This window comes from Podarcis vaucheri (assembly GCF_965113315.1).
Source record: "Podarcis vaucheri genome assembly, chromosome: 10".
In the NCBI taxonomy this organism is placed as follows: Eukaryota; Metazoa; Chordata; class Lepidosauria; order Squamata; family Lacertidae; genus Podarcis; species Podarcis vaucheri.
Genome location: NC_138748.1, coordinates 63675959 through 63693100, shown reverse-complemented (window position 1 = coordinate 63693100; position 17142 = coordinate 63675959). Strand labels below are relative to the sequence as shown.

The following is a 17142-nucleotide window of genomic DNA, read 5'->3' as shown; positions in this document are numbered from 1 at the left end:
TTCATAAAGTTGGATGAATGGCAGGCATTATCAAGTTTCCCTTCCTGTATCTTTCTGAGAATTTCAAATGCAGATGCTTGGGATGTCTCAATGAAATGTTTTGAAAATAAAAAAATTAAACAAGTCAAAAACCCCATAGGTTTCTTGGGGAAAATATTGTGAGGTTCAGATGTAGCACTGCTCAATCTCCTAACCAGCGCTAGGAGATAGTGAGAGCAACCATTGCAAATTTCATTACAAATATACCCCTTTATGAAGACATTCAGTTTCCCGCCCCCCTTTTAGTTTTTGAGCACACTCTGGTTAGCATTACAGTCATACCTTGGTTTGAATATGCTACAAGATGAGAGTTTTCGGGTTGCGCTCCGCGGCGACCCGGAAGTAACGGAGTGTGTTACTTCTGGGTTTCACCGCTCCCGCATGCGCAGATGCTCAAAATGACACCACGCGCATGCACAGAAGTGGCGAATTGCAACCCACTCACACACGCGTTGCGTTCACTTCAGGATGCGAATGGGACTCCGGAACAGATCCTGTTCGCATCCAGAGATACCACTGTATTGATGTTAGTGCTAAGCATAGATGGGCCAAACTGGAACTTGAAAGCCTGCTTCTAAGATGGACTGCAAACAGTGGTTTGACAAGAGCTAGGATTATAGAGGTAACATTGGTGCAGATGCAACACTTAATACTGATAGCTCTGAAATGGAAAGAGTGTGAGGGTGGGAATCCCCTTGGCATGGGAGGGGAGATATGGGATTCCATGGAGTACTCTAAACTTCCTATCCTTGATGTACTTTCCCATCAAAAAGCATAGGACAGGAGCGGGGAATTTGTGGCTCTACAGATATAGAATCATAGAATCATAGAGTTGGAAGAGACCACAAGGGCCATCGAGTCCAACCCCCTGCCAAGCAGGAAACACCATCAGAGCACTCCTGACATATGGTTGTCAAGCCTCTGCTTAAAGACCTCCAAAGTAGGAGACTCCACCACACTCCTTGGCAGCAAATTCCACTGTCGAACAGCTCTTACTGTCAGGAAGTTCTTCCTAATGTTTAGGTGGAATCTTCTTTCTTGTAGTTTGGATCCATTGCTCCGTGTCCGCTTCTCTGGAGCAGCAGAAAACAACCTTTCTCCCTCCTCTATGTGACATCCTTTTATGTATTTGAACATGGCTATCATATCACCCCTTAACCTCCTCTTCTCCAGGCTAAACATGCCCAGCTCCCTTAGCCGTTCCTCATAAGGCATCGTTTCCAGGCCTTTGACCATTTTGGTTGCCCTCCTCTGGACACGTTCCAGTTTGTCAGTGTCCTTCTTGAATTGCGGTGCCCAGAACTGGACACAGTACTCCAGGTGTGGTCTGACCAGAGCAGAATACAGTGGCACTATTACTTCCCTTGATCTAGATGCTATACTCCTATTGATGCAGCCCAGAATTGCATTGGCTTTTTTAGCTGCCGCGTCACACTGTTGGCTCATGTCAAGTTTGTGGTCAACCAAGACTCCTAGATCCTTTTCACATGTACTGCTCTCAAGCCAGGTGTCACCCATCTTGTATTTGTGCCTCTCATTTTTTTTGCCCAAGTGCAATACTTTACATTTCTCCCTGTTAAAATTCATCTTGTTTGTTTTTGCCCAGTTCTCTAATCTGTCAAGGTCGTTTTGAAGTGTGATCCTGTCCTCTGGGGTGTTAGCCACCCCTCCCAGTTTGGTGTCATCTGCAAATTTGATCAGGATGCCCTTGAGTCCATCATCCAAGTCGTTGATAAAGATGTTGAATAAGACCGGGCCCAAGACAGAACCCTGTGGCACCCCACTAGTCACTCTTCTCCAGGATGAAGAGGAACCATTGATGAGCACCCTTTGGGTTCGGTCAGTCAGCCAGTTACAAATCCACTGAGTGGTAGCATAGTCAAGACCGCATTTTACCAGCTTCTTTACAAGAATATCATGGGGCACCTTGTCAAATGCCTTGCTGAAATCAAGGTAGGCTACATCCACTGCGTTCCCTTCATCTACCAGGCTTGTAATTCTGTCAAAAAACGAGATCAGGTTAGTCTGACATGACTTATTTTTCAGAAATCCATGCTGACTATTGGTGATCACAGCATTCCTTTCTAGGTGCTCCCAGACTGTTTGCTTAATGATCTGCTCCAGAATCTTCCCTGCTATTGATGTCAGACTGACTGGGCGGTAATTATTTGGGTCCTCTCTTTTCCCCTTTTTGAAAATAGGGATAACATTTGCCCTCTTCCAGTCTGCCGGGACTTCGCCTGTTCTCCAGGAATTCTCAAAGATGACTGCCAGTGGTTCTGAGATCACATCTGCCAGTTCTTTTAATACTCTTGGATGCAGTTCATCTGGCCCTGGAGACTTGAATACATCTAAAGTAGCCAAATATTCTTGTACTATCTCCTTAGTTATTCTGGGCTGTGTTTCCTTTGCTGAATCATTTGCTCCAAATTCTTTAGGTCGGGCATTGTTTTCTTTATCGGAGAAGACTGAGGCAAAGAAGGCATTGAGGAGTTCAGCCCTTTCTGTGTCCCCTGTTTGCATTTCACCATCTTCTCCTCTGAGTGACCCCACTGTTTCTTTGTTCTTCCTTTTGCTACGAACATACCCATAAAAGCCTTTTTTGTTGCTTTTAACCTCTCTAGCAAGCCTGAGTTCATTCTGTGCTTTAGCTTTTCTGACTTTGTGTCTACACGTGCTGGCTATTTGCTTGAATTCCTCTTTGGTGGTTTCCCCCCTTTTCCATTTTTTGTACACATCCTTTTTTAATCTTAATTCGGTTAAAAGTTCTTTAGATAGCCACCCTGGCTTCTTTAGGCACCTTCCATGTTTCCGTCTCATTGGTATTGCCTGAAGTTGTGCTTTTACTATCTCCCTCTTAACAAACTCCCAGCCATCATGAACTCCCTTTCCTTTTAGTATTGTTGTCCATGGGATCTCACCCAGCACTTCCCTAAGTTTTATGAAGTCGGCTTTCTTAAAGTCAAGAAATTTAGTCCTAGTATGCTTGGCTGCTCCTTTCCGCTGTATAGTAAACTTCAGAAGAGCATGATCACTCGCGCCTAATGATCCTTCCACTTCTACCCCACTAACCAGGTCATCAACATTGGTTAGGACCAGATCTAAAATGGCTGTTCCTCTTGTTGCTTCTCCCACTTTCTGGACAATGAAGTTGTCTGCAAGGCCAGTGAGGAATCTGTTTGACCTTATGCTCTTGGCTGAGTTTGACGTCCAACAAATATCTGGGTAATTGAAGTCCCCCATTACTACTATCTCCCTTCCTTTTGCATGCTTGGCCATCTGTTCCAGGAAGGCATCATCTATGTCCTCCGTTTGGCTTGGGGGTCTATAGTAAACTCCCACAATGAGGTCTCTGTTATTCTTCTCTCCCTTAATTTTGACCCAAATGCTCTCACTTTGGCTTTGAGGATCTAAATCTTGGATCTCTTCACAGGTATACACATCCCTGACATATAACGCCACTCCTCCTCCTTTCTTGTCTGGTCTGTTTCTCTGAAATAGATTGTATCCCCCCATTATTACATTCCAATCGTGGGACTTATCCCACCAGGTTTCAGTGATGCCTATTATGTCATGTTTAGTTTGCTGTACCAAGAGCTCAAGCTCATCTTGTTTATTTCCCATGCTTTGCGCATTAGTGTACAGACATTGAAGTCCATTAATCATTCCCCCGTGTCTCGTATTTAAGGATTTTTTCCTCCCACCACTAGGTCCGCGTGCTGTTTGCTCCATTTGGTCTATGACATTTGGATGATCATCTTCATTAATTGATAAACTCCTACCTTCAGGAGCACTGTCTCCCTCCCCCACATTAGTCAGTTTAAAGCCCTCCTGATGAGGTTTCTGAGATTTTTGGCAAAAACATTCCTCCCAACCGTTGTGAGGTGCAGCCCATCACTCGCCAGAAGTCCATCTTCAAGAAACTGCAGTCCGTGATCTAAGAATCCAAACCGTTCCTGTTTACACCATTTGCGAAGCCAGCTGTTCACTTCCTCTATTTTCCCCTCTCTCCCTGGGCCACGTCGTTCAACTGGGAGGACAGACGAGATGACAATTTGTGCATTTAGTTGCTTCAATTTCCTGCCGAGAGCCTCGTAGTCTCTTTTGATCTTCTGGAGGCTATTGCTTGCAGTGTCATTGGTTCCCACATGAACCAAGAGGAAGGGGTATTCGTCAGTGGGTTTTATGATTCCTTGCAGTCATTCAGTTACATCTTGGATCTTAGCCCCGGGGAGACAGCACACTTCCCGATACATCTTGTCGGGCCCACAGATCACTGCTTCTGTTCCCCTCAGTAGGGAATCCCCTATCACCACTACACGCCTCCTCTTGGGTTTGGTAGGGGTTCTTCCGTGAGCTGTCCGTTCCAAGGTCGCCTGCACATTCCCTGAGGACTGACTTTGCTGCTCGTCTTCATATACCTGATCGACTGTAATGAGGGAGAGATCCTCAAATGGAGTCTGCTCTTCGTCTTCCATGCTAGGGGAGAGGACCTCAAAGCGATTGTGTATTTCTAAACAATCAGTGTGAACTCTGGGCCTCCTACTTCTTTGAGTCACGTTTCTCCATATATCTGGCTCCTGTGTTGGTGAACTAGACTCCTTCTCAGGGGAGTCCCCTGTCTCCTCCTTGGTGGAGACGGTGTGCTCTGTTGCTTCCAAGAAGAGCTCCAGCTCTCTAATTCTTTGGAGCGTAGCTACACGTTCCTCCAGTTGCTGGACTTTGTCTTTTAAGAGGGCAATCAACATGCAATTGCTGCAGGTAAAGCTGCCTGCAACCTTTGGCAAGATGGCAAACATTGCGCAGGAATCGCAGGCGACTGCAGCTGTTCCCTCCCCTTCCATCTTGAGATCGTGTCGTTGGGGGTGGCTACAGAGGTCCTCCATCATAAAAAGCTTGAAGACAGGACAAATAACTTTACACAGGGAAAACAGCTAATCAGCCACCAAGAAACACACAAGAAAACCCTTTTTGCTCCTTCTTCAACTGCTGCCCTCCAAACTCTCAAGCTCTCATATTGATGGGTCCAAACTCTCATATTGATGGGTCCAAAGGTTGCCATAGCTGGAATACTGCAGTCGAAAGCAATGCCAGGGTAGAAATCACAAAAATGTCTGGGAAAATCTGGGACCCATGTTGGCAGTATCATTTTTTGCAATATTCCTTAAAATTAGCTTGAAAACTTCTTTTTTTGTGTGTTTGCGAAAAAAGCTCAACTACTTCTGTGTCTGGATTTTCACAAAGATGCCAACCGTATGGACCCCAACTATGGCTAGTGAATAGAGATGTTGGGGGTTTGTTTCCCCATCCCTGGCTTGCGACGCCCCACCCCTTGCTTTTCAGGACTATACACTATTATCACACATTGCTTATGCAGAATTAATCGACCTAAAATATTTATAATCTACATATCATTACAGGCTTAGTTAGAATCATACCACAGCACAACTGCCCCTAGATCTTTGCACACACCCTGCCCATGTTTCGCATGGAGAAGGTTCCAAGTTCAATCCCTTGTATCACTTTAAAAGTATTTCAGGTTAAACTGGCTTTCAGTGGCAGGACTGGGAAAGATCTCTGTCTGTGACAGAACCACTGTTCAGCAAAGTAGATACAGAAAACAGCAACAGAACAATGACCTGATTTGGCATAAAGTAGTTCCATAAATTCCCTACACACCAGCATAAGCAGGCAGGGAGGAATTAAATATCATATTGGACCTGTTGCTGATGGGTTGCCCTTTATGTACTGCATATTCTGATGGCATTTACTTACAAAATGCTGCTTAAGCTTAGACAAAAATTTCTTCATTATTTTCTCATGATGCTCTTGAAATCTCAACAGCTTGGGAAAACCCGGAATATAAAAACCTAAAAGGTTGGGGTGGTGAGAGGAAGAGAGAATAAGAGAGAATAAAAACATGTTGAACACTAACAAATTCCCACAAAAAAAACATGTTCACGGGTTTAAGTGTTGCGGTGAAATAATTCCGATGGGGGCGGAAATCACTTAAACATTAAAATACAATGCAATGTCTCGTGGCGTATTAAAGATTAATTTACTCATTGTGACGTAACCATAGATGACCAAGAGCCCATTTCATCAGATGCGTGAAAGCTGGTAAGGCATACAGAAAAGGCAGCAGACTTTGCACAGGGGCTTTGAGATGCAACACCAAAAGTGTGATTTGGCATTACAAACCTGGACTGATGCACTCCTTTTCCCCCTGATGTGCAAACGTTAGAAGCTCCCAACTGCAGTTTGCAGCAAACCATCGTTTGCTGTTGGGTAAATCCATGCCAGCTAGGGGTGGAAGAACACATAAGCCTGGGTCTGTTCCTGTAATATCAAACCATGGTCTGATGCTGTACTTCAGGGGTGTCCAACTTCCAAGAGACTGTGATCTACTCCCACTATAAATAAACTGGCATTGATCTACCCATTGGATTGACCAAAGCTGTTGACTTTTTTGGGGAGGCTTCACCAAAGTAGTTGAGCTTTTTGGGGGGGAGACTTCACCAAAGAGCTTTTTTAGCGAGCCAAAGTTGTTGAGCTTGAATAGCTGCACACAGCAGGCAAATAAGTATAAGGTGTGAACCAATCCGATTAAGAAGGAGACAGACTAAGGATGGGGAACTTATGGCTCTCCAGACAACATTAACTCTCATCATCCCAGATCATTGGCCATGGTGGCTAGCGCTGATAGCAGTTGTAGCCTAATATCTAGAAGGTCATGGTTCTCCCATCCAAGGACTGATTTGTTGGAGGCATGTCCTGTTCACACTGTGGCCAGATGGTGCAAGTAAACGCAACTCAACGTTGTCAACAATGAGTGAGAGAGTGAATTGCTGAGCATTTGAGATTGCCACAATCTTATGTTACTGATTATTAAGTTTATTTATATGCTGCTTTCCCATAATCATGTTTAAAGCATCACCATGCCCTTTATCCTAAATGCAAAAACTGCTTGCCCCAGGTTGAAAATGGCCAGGGAAGAATGCTGCCCTACAGGGGAAATTCCTGCTCTGAGTATGCAGACACTGGAAATTTAATTCCATTCCCGATTTCCAGCTGCAATAATGGATTCAAATGAGGGTAAAACTTTCTGTGCAGCCAGCTCCATGCCCACAGAAAGCAGGTCATGTGCAGGGTTACAGTCCCTGCACATCATCACAAATGACCTCAAAAGAGCATTTTAAGAGACCTATCATAGACTGCAGAAAAATTCTCAGTTAAAAAACAACACATTTTTTTCTAAGTATTTTGAGCACATTAATAGCCAAAAGGCCCAGCTTGCCGTACTACAAATCCAGTCCAGACTTCATAATAATAATTGAAAAATCAGATGAGAATTAAATGGTGCTTTGAAGCAAGATTTGGGTGACATACCATGCATAGCATGCTTGGGTCCTGAGAAGAGTTTCACCAGAGCCCAGAAGGCATCTTCTTCATTCATGTACATAAGAAGTAAAGCTGTGATGTGGCTCATTCCCTGACAATATCCAACTTCCTAGGAGGAGAAAAGGTAGACAAGCGTTTAGGAATTTGCCAACAGTGACAAAACCCAACAAAAACACGCCACAAATTACATAGTCAATTTGATTCTTGTGGCGTGAATAGGAAGCTGTTAGGGATGGAAGAACTGCAGCCCTGTGGATCACTTGAAAAGTGTGGCAGAACAAGTGGTGGTGTTGCTGAGGGCCTCATTCTGTTGTGGACCATCTTCCTAGAGCCACAGGCCAGTGGGTCAGATGCAGAGTAATGGATGCAACCATGCAAAAGGCAGAGGTTTCTACACCCACACATTCATGTGCCCTTCTTCACCCTTTGTCCAGGCAAGCAAGAGGCATGGTCAACCATTGAAGGGACATTCCAGATCTGCAGTTCAACCTAGCCCTTGCAACACTTTGGGCTAGTTCTCTCCTGAATTGCTTCAGACTGTAAATGGAGGCTCGCATGGTGGAATGCTATTGTATTCAAATCTAGTCCTTGCGTACAGAAAGTTTGTATTTCGAGGAGGTGCTTAGGCCACAAACTCTCTCTTTAATTCACCTTTCCTCCCTACCCTCCTTTTGAAAATGTTCACCCAGCATGAGCAAGAATTCCAGTTCTGTGTAACCTAAAAAATAACCTATCTCCTTGTTTAGATTTTTATCCTACCCTATCCCAGAGGTTAAGTGTGTGTCGCAATTTGCGAACGAAGAATTTCCGCTCAGAGACCAACAGGTTTTCAGCAGCACATAAAGTGGATGACCTCATTAAAGGTTATGCTACAATAAACCTGTTGGGCTTTGTGGCACCATCAGAGTGTTAGTTGGCTTTGCTGCAAAGATTACTCCCCTGGAATTTGAAAACAAAACCCCAAAGGTGGAAAGGGATGCTTTACACTTTCGTGAACAACAAATGAGCAAGGCAAAAAAAAAAAAAAAACCTCTTCGTTGACACCAGATTCACTGGCTCCTTATGCTCTGTTAACACTGGCTGCTCTTAATAAAATACAATATTTTATTACTGATCTTGTAAGCTTGTTTCTGATCTCCATGGTTTTAGACAAAAAAAGAAAGAAATTACTACAGCAACAAAAGTTTTGGTAGCACCTTCTTTGAGTCACAACTTGCAGGCAGCACGTTGACTACAATCCAACAACCTCAGTTTTTCATCTTCCCCTTTAGAAATTCTGCTTCCGTGGCTATAGTTACAGTGGTAATGTTCATACAACCAAATATTCGCTTAATAAGCCAGGATACAAATGAGCTGTGTGCAATCGCACACAATCCATTTACAGCTGCATCACTTTCTCTGTTTGTGTGAGTAGCAAAACAGACCAGGAAGACACAGCTAGCCACAGCTTCCTGTTACATGTGAGCTAGAAACACTGGTTAGTGTTTTCCATGCAAGCAAGGATTTAGAAACCAAACCATGGATAAAATTTCACTTGTTTGGAAGCTATTAACTTGTTGTTCACAGATGCACACAACCTGTGCACATCGTAGCTTACTAGATCAGATAGATAGATAGATAGATAGATAGATAAAATTACCTACGCAGTATATCAAGAATAAGCGTTGTAACTGTGTGTATATGAATTTAGATCAACATGCACCCACATACTATGTGACTTACCGTATTATACACAGAATATGCAGCTAAAACATGGAATAAAGCTTGTTGTCTAGAGAGAAAAGACAAAAAGTAAATCTTATAACTCATTTTTTGTGCACACTAATGAAATAATTAATGAATCATGATATAAAACTTCACCCCCTTCAGGACTTAGGAAGCACATTTTGTACATTTATGTAACCTTTGTAAAATGATATATATTTGTAAAATTCTTGCACACTTTAATACATTTGTAAACATCCGAAGGCTAACAAGCCAGTCCTCCAACAACCCCATTTTATGTCAAGCCTAATTTGAACCAAAGTTCTAAAAGAGCCCCACGGCTGCCAAAGAAATGGAGGACTTCTGTAGAAGGGAAGGAGTTTGTGCAATTATTATTACAATTTGGTGTGCAACAAAATGTTGCAGTGAGGAGAGTTCCTCTTTGGTAACTAGTCATAGACAATGGAGTTGGGTTTCTGCTTTGCATTAAAACACAAGGTGACTGTAGCGCACAGGAAATTTAAGTGCATACCTTACAGCAGGAAAAATATTATAATTCTGCTGTGTGCAATTGTGTTGTGCTGGGGGGTGGGGGGTGGAGTGGGGCAGGGGTGGGTGTCATCCAGTACAGACCCGCTTTAGAAGGATGACAAAGAATACATGGAAAGGCACTCCAGTCAGGCAGAACAAGGAGGATGTGGGATGAAACATTTCAATCCCAGCCGATTGTTGGGTTCATACAGACGTGGCATTTGGCATTTTCAAAACTGGGTAGAATCAATACTTCATTATATCTGATTTCACAAGTTTGAAATGAAAAGGAGCATTCAAGGGCCCTCACTGATACATGGAACACTACACTTCAACCACCAGTTTCACAGATATAAACTAAGAATATATTATTATGTTAGGAAACCATGTTCATCACGTTCTCCTATGGGATGCAGAAAAGGATTTAGTAAGGGAAAACATATTCGGTGAGAGATTAAATTACTCCTGTGATCAAGCTTACATGAGGCATTTCCCTCCTATATGCACAAGCTTCTTTATGTATTAAATCTGGGGAAATGCTTTAGCAACATAGGTTCTTTCTTGTTTCTCTTAAAGCGTCCTTATTTTAAAAGCTTCCAGTCTCTCTCCAGATGATGCCCTTACAATTTTACTTCCGAGTGCACAACCACGTGGTATAAAAATGTTTTTATGAATAATAGACAAACATTGGAGGATGCTTGGAGCTTCAGACAGCTGAATAGAGATTTCCATACATTTATCTGCAGCAGCAAAGAGACAACACGCTAAAAGCCAGGGAAGAAGGAAGGCCGCTTTCACAGCCCATCTCAAATGGCCCTTCCCTCAGATGTCACATGAAACCCATGTTAACCTAAAACAATGAGTAATGAAGCTGATTTGCTGAAAACTAGCCATAGTTAGTAATGAATCAAAATCCCTAGTTTGGTGATAGATGTCAATTAGTTTCCGGGCCCAATTCAAAGTGCTGGTGTTGACCGGTAACACTTTACATGGCTCAGGAACTCAATACCTTAAGGACCACCTCTCCCCATACAAACTGACTCAGATCCTGCGCTTGTCACCTGAGGCCTTTCTCTATGTCCCTCACCCCCTCAAGGGTGGCAACAGAATAACAGGCCTTTTCCTGTGGTGCTTCCCCGTCTATGGAATGCTCTCCCCAGAGAGGCTTGCCATCATTACATGTCTTCAGGCATCAAGCATTCCTCTTTACCCAGGCCTTTGGCCATTTAATAATCTATGGCCTGTTAAAACTTGGGGGGGAGGCGAGAGAGAGACTGTTGTTTTGATTATTATTTTATTATGCTATCATTGTGCTTTTTATTATGTTTTTATTATTGTGCTCCATAAAATGTGTTCTTAATACTGTACACTGTAAAGCAGCCCTGGCCAACATGAAGCCCTCCAGAGGCTTTTGACTACAACTCCCATCAGCTGCGGTCAGCACTTGTTGGCTGGGGCTGATGGGAGTTGTAGTCCAAAAATGGGGTGAGGGGAGACACCAGTTTGCCGACGGCTGCAATAAAGGGAAAACAAAAGCTTTCCAATTCCTCCTGTTCCTGTCTGGGAAGAAGGGTTGGGGAGAAGAGGGGAAGCACGCCTGGTTTAGCACAATGTCCAAATGTGGCCAGTGTTTCCACAAATCAATAATGGCAAAGGAAGGCTTTTCAAAACACCAGATCTTGGGGAGGTGTTCTGAAGGTCTGCAATACATAAGAAAAGGTGTAGAATAGTAGATTTTAGCTTTACTTACTTAACTCCATATCGGTCTCTAAACATGATATGATCCCGGTATGTCCGATTTACATCAAGGTCAATCTGCCTGATATCTGGTGAGGTACCTCTTGCTTGGGTTTTTAAGGTCTTGTGGGAGGAAGGAGAAAATAATCAGCAAGTGTATGTATCGCAACCTCACAGTTCATGCATATGTTCTAGACTGGGCATGCAGCTGGGAGAATTTATACATAGGAATGCAAACCAGTTCTCTTTCAATAGTTCACCTGCACACCTGCATACCCAACCCTACATTTGAAGTCAACTAAAGCTTCATTATTATATTTCCCTAACAGTAGATCAGTGATTAATTCATACCTAAAGAATTCTAAGACTTTCAGCAATGGTCCATTTCCCTCTCAACAGTTTTAAGATTTTTATATATTTTTTAAAATTGCCCAAGCCTTTCCTTTAAATGTAGACACTTGAGTTTTTCATGTCCTGGTGGACTTTTTCCTTTCTTTTCCTGCACACATCACTAGATGGCATCTGTAACCTTTGAAGACAGGCCCAGTTCTCTTAAACCCTTTTTATCTGTATTTTTCTGTAGTTAACTTGTAATCTTTGTTAAGATTAATTGTAGGCCATTTCAAATTCTTCTGAATCTTGATGAATAGTTCCACTGGATCTTAACAAGCAACAATTAACTGAACACAGGATGACAACCATGACCCATAACTAAGAAGAAAGGGCAGGATGTTCTGAGGCCAATTGATTTAAATGGGAAAGTTAAACAAATGCTTTAAGTACTTTTAAGTTCAACCAATTTTAGTTGGAAAGATTTAACTGTGACTAGATTATAGCCTGAATCTGGATTTATACATCTATGTCATCTATTCATATTACACTAAAGGCTTTGCTGGCCCAGAGATCTCACACATGAAGCAGAAGGAGATAGTACCCCTTCACCAATGTGACGAGCTCTAGATGTTTTGCACTACAACTCTCAGTAGGAGGATACCAGGTTGGCAAGACTGGAGACAGTAGACTCCTAAGAAAGTAAGAGTGTATTGTGCCATTTCAGGCTGTAAAAAAAAATAAATGCCTTTTTAAAAATGCTAGCTTCAGTGCTCGCTTCGGCAGCACATATACTAAAAATGCTAGCTTCAAATAAAATCAGGTCTGAGAAAAACAGTCTATTCTAACCTGCTACCTACTAGGTTGGACTGCTGTTTGCAGGAAGGCTGTGTCTGTTTGCTTTAAACGTAAGGGAGGACACTCCAATATGTGACATCTCCTGTCCCCAATCTAATCTAAAGTGGTACAGCCCATTCTCCCATCCAGTATACACCTTTTTCCATATGGAGCATGTCAGTCAAGCACATACGACTTAAAAGCTGGCAGAAGCTTGTCAGAAAGGCTTTCAGGGTATTAGGGAAATGAAACTGGAGTTTATATACAAGGTCTATTTTTGTTAAGATTCAAAAGCTTGCTTCCAGTCAAGGACATGGAGCCCAAGCTGGTATAACACAAGGTCTCTGATTAGGTTTAGGCAGTGCTTTTTTCGGGGGGACGGGGACACAGGCGTATGTATACACCTAAACATTTTGTGAATCTAAGTTTGGCCTCATTGAGGGGCAGTATTTCAATATGAATAGGAAAATGAGAGTACCCCTAAACATTTTTTTAAGGAAAAACAGCACTGTGTTTAGGGAAGCGGCCATTGCTTACTGGCTACATGCACAGGTTCAATTCCCAGCATCTGCAGGTAGCTAGTAAAGACCCCTGTCTGGAAAGCTATTGCCAGCAGTGCAGACGACACTGAGCTAGATGGATGGATCGGTGGTGGGCCTTGAGGGAAAAAACAAGGCACCTCCTATGCTCCAAAGGCTTCTTTTGTGTGGTGGTGATGTTCTTTGTTTTTACTTTAAAGCAACCACAAAAGGGTCTCCTTCTGATGGGCGTAATGGATCACTGGCATTAGGAGGAAGAGGAGTTTAACCCTTTCCCTATTCTGTTTTTCCAATATAAAATAAGAATCCCATTCCCCAAATATGTTATTAGGTCTGCTGCGTTTGGGGGGGGGGGTAGATTCAAGCATCTGAAACACCCCTGCATTTCCCTTCAAGGAGGGCAAAGAGCAGTAGGAATCAGAGTAGGACTTAGATTGGAATCAGCTTGGGTAGAACTTGCCAATTACCACCACCCCCATTTTTCTTAAAAGTTGGCAGCGTGGTGGTAGAGGAACCCTGATCATAGCTCTGCCACATCACATCTGTTTCCAGCTTCAACGTGGGTGTGCATGCTTTAGCATGGGAGGAAACAGCAGAGACAGAAAAGGTTAAACAGCTTGCTAAAGAGAAAGTGCCCAATGGCTTCTAGAATCAAGACTATCCTGTTTATGAGTAGTGCACTTGCAGGCTGAGAAATAGGGACATTTCCTGGAAAACAACTGGACGTAGTTAGGTTCCTATTAATAGGATTTAATCAGGGCTTTTGAGAAAGATGCCTCTCAACTTTTGAACCGTTCCATCTAAAGGATGACACAAGCAGCGGACATTTTAAGTGTGCTAATCAAGAGTATTTGCAAGCCATTGTTCTCCGTGTGGATTCTACCTTTTCTGAGAACTCAAATATTTGCTTCTAATAAGGAACCTGAACGCTGAAGCATATTCAACAAACAAGGATATAGAAACCGGTGCCAGAACCATGGAAATTAGTCACTGACTTCTTCCACAATGAATGCTTTCATTAAAAGCTGATCAACCTTTTCTCCTTTGAGACAAAGGGAATCATGAAGGCTATACACAGGTTATCATTCTACCTGATAGTAAAGTTGGAGGTATGAAACGGATAAGAACAATCTTTATGAAAGCAGTTAGTCCTTACTAAACTAGATTTTAATTAAATAATAATAGTAATAATAATAATACAATTTGTTGTATGTCATATCATGGAACACTAAAGCACTATGCGGTCTAATTTTCAAATACTTAGGCATAATACAGTATTTCAGATTTTTTAGAAACTCACATTGTAATAGTCTTTCATTTCTTCTTTCATTTTAGGGACATCAAGCAACAAAGACCAGACTTCACCTCTCAGCTGCAGTGGAATTCCTTTATAAATTCTCCTATGAAACTGTGTAAATAAACAAATAAGCAACATCAAGCAGAAGTAAACCAGAAAAGATTTGACGTGGCAACTATACCAAGATCTATAGCCTGGAAACAAAGTAAATGGTATTATTAATTTAGACAGAAGTGGCCTGTGTTTGTGTGTACGCACATGACAGTTTCAATGATATTCTCTCTTTGTTGATTCAGTAGGTGTGCCATGCACTGAAAAGTATCTGAAAAAAGGAGGAAGGGGTAATGTGAGGAATTACAGTGGTGCCTCGCAAGATGAAATTAATTCGTTCCGCGAGTTTTGTCGTCTTGCGATTTTTTTCGTCTTGCGAAGCACGGTGTCGGAAAAGTTTTGGAAAAGCTTCAAAAATCACCAAAGTCTTCAAAAACCTCAAAAAAGGCTACCACACCGCGTGCTATGAGTTGCTCCTCGAAGTCAAGTCGCAACTGTATTAACGGTTTTAAGAAAAAGGAAACAAACTTGCAAGATGTTTCCGTCTTGCGAAGCAAGCCCGTAGGGAAAATTGTCTTGCGAAGCAACTCCAAAACCCCTTTCGTCTAGCGAGTTTTCCGTCTTGCGAGGCATTCGTCTTGCGAGGTACCACTGTATAAGGGAAATAGTTGCTCTGCCATGTGGGTTCACAGAAGGTAATCAGATGTGCTCCCTAACAGACCTTTTTGGCTGCAGTTTGAGCACTCATACAAGACCACTGATTTTGCTCCTTAAAAAAACAAAAGTTCTTTTATTTGTGTAAACAGCAATTTTCGGGGGGAGAGAATCAATAGGGTCACATATACATATATGGTCAAACCAGAGCCTTGATCACCACCATTCATCACAATATGTCACCTGTCACCACTACTTATAACTTACCAGCTACTATTGTTATGGCCAGCGGCAAAATGAAATTGAGTTGAACTGCGATCAGTGTGATGTCTCCAAAGACAATGGTGCAAAACGTGGCAATATAAATATAGGACATGATGCCAGGATTGAAAGAGCAGCCATATATGAACCACGCTAGATTAATTTGACACAGGTGTCCTCTCCTGTCTTCAACCACAAAACCACGGACACTGGTGGACCACAGTTTGGGAGCCCCTCTTTAAAGTATAGAAAGTGGAGACTAGATTTGCATGTAGACTGCACCATGGATGCCGCATGTACAGCATAAGAAATATACACACACCATCAACCCCAACACTGAAGACAGAGTGGTAACTTTCCACAGCTCCATCATATTGTGGCCTACTCCTTCCTTCCTTCCTTCCTTCCTTCCTTCCTTCCTTCCTTCCTTGCTCCTTTCCTTCCTAAAGGGTCCTAATATCCACCCCCATACCTCTGTGCAGTAATGTTCCCAAGTGAACAACGCTAAGAATGGCCATAACTTCAAAATCATTCCTACAGCTGTTTTACAATGCAAAAGCTGTTTGCATAGAGTACTGTGTACAAAATTCAAAATATAAACTAATGCAAACATTTGGAGGGAAACCACAATTGTTCATCATTTATACCTTTCCCCCTCCTGCCATTCCTCTGCTTGAACTCATAAGAATCTAATCAATTTTTTTAAAAAAGAGAGAAGCAGAAGGCTGTTTACGCATCTCTTGTGCAACATCTAGTTGGCCCTAAAAGGCATACTGAGATAGAACACCTAGCTATATGGCTAATTGGCTGTGGGTTTCAGCTGAGATGAGTCTCACCAAAAGCACCACGTTCTGGAAGGTTAAAACAAAATCAATAACTGATTAGACACTTAATCTCCTGGCTCCACGTAATTTACAAATCAAATGAATTCATAAAGGATTTCAGTTATAAACCTTTAGCTGCTATGTCAAATACTGCATTGGGGGGAAAACTAGTGGCGGATTTTGCAAGCTAGCTCTGCGGTTCAATTCCATTACATGGCGTGACTGTTACTTTTAACCTTGCAATGAAAATTAAATTCTTCAAAGCAACACCCTTTCTCACAGCCACACACACAAATTAAAAAATAACTGGATGCTTAGAGTTCCAAATTATTGCAGATAATAAGTATTAGAAATCTTTCCTATTATGTGGTCATCACTTTTACCCTCGGTCACTTAGAATGCGACAACCAGAATGTAGTTCTATCCCATTGGCTGTGGAAACTGTGATTAGCTTCTTCAAAAGCCGGCTCAGACATATGGTCCGTTTGGGTGCTTATGAAGTCCCAACATCCTTTTCTCGTGGGAGAGTAGCTCTCATATGCTCTCACACATTGCTACACTCTGACTGTAAGGGCAGAGGTGGGTGTTCCGCATAAATGTTTGTAATGCTTCTGTACAGAAGTCACAATTGTGTGATTATTCCCCATCAGAGGGAAGAGGAAGGGAGAATTCTGATTCAGCCCTCGTGCATAGAAGCATCCGCACGAAACATCTTCATCACGTATTCCGTTATGAATATGGGGTGGGCATGTTTGCTCAGTCCTCTGCCCAGAAAAAGGGATCTTTGACCCAGGTAAGCATCTGCACTCAGCTATGGACTAAAGGACCTCCATAGGAAAATCACTACACACAGACAGCAATTTCTAAAATGTGGATATTCTCTTTCTGGTTGTAAGGGTGAACAGGATAAGGAAACAGCAGTATCTGTCATGCACAT

The 17142-nt window shown here is 42.5% G+C and overlaps 1 protein-coding gene across 9 annotated transcripts in view; it reads right to left on the bottom strand.

The window, feature by feature from the left end:
• USP6NL (USP6 N-terminal like) overlaps nt 1-17142 on the bottom strand; it is a 141843-nt gene that overhangs the window by 26606 nt on the left and 98095 nt on the right. For all 9 annotated transcript variants that reach the window (XM_082238816.1, XM_082238813.1, XM_082238815.1 and 6 more), the window contains 5 exons: nt 14419-14526; nt 11426-11535; nt 9163-9211; nt 7429-7549; nt 5815-5909 (listed from right to left, as the gene is read on the bottom strand). In XM_082238816.1, the coding sequence (XP_082094942.1) occupies nt 5815-5909; nt 7429-7549; nt 9163-9211; nt 11426-11535; nt 14419-14526 (483 nt within the window). The remainder of the gene's footprint in view (nt 1-5814; nt 5910-7428; nt 7550-9162; nt 9212-11425; nt 11536-14418; nt 14527-17142) is intronic.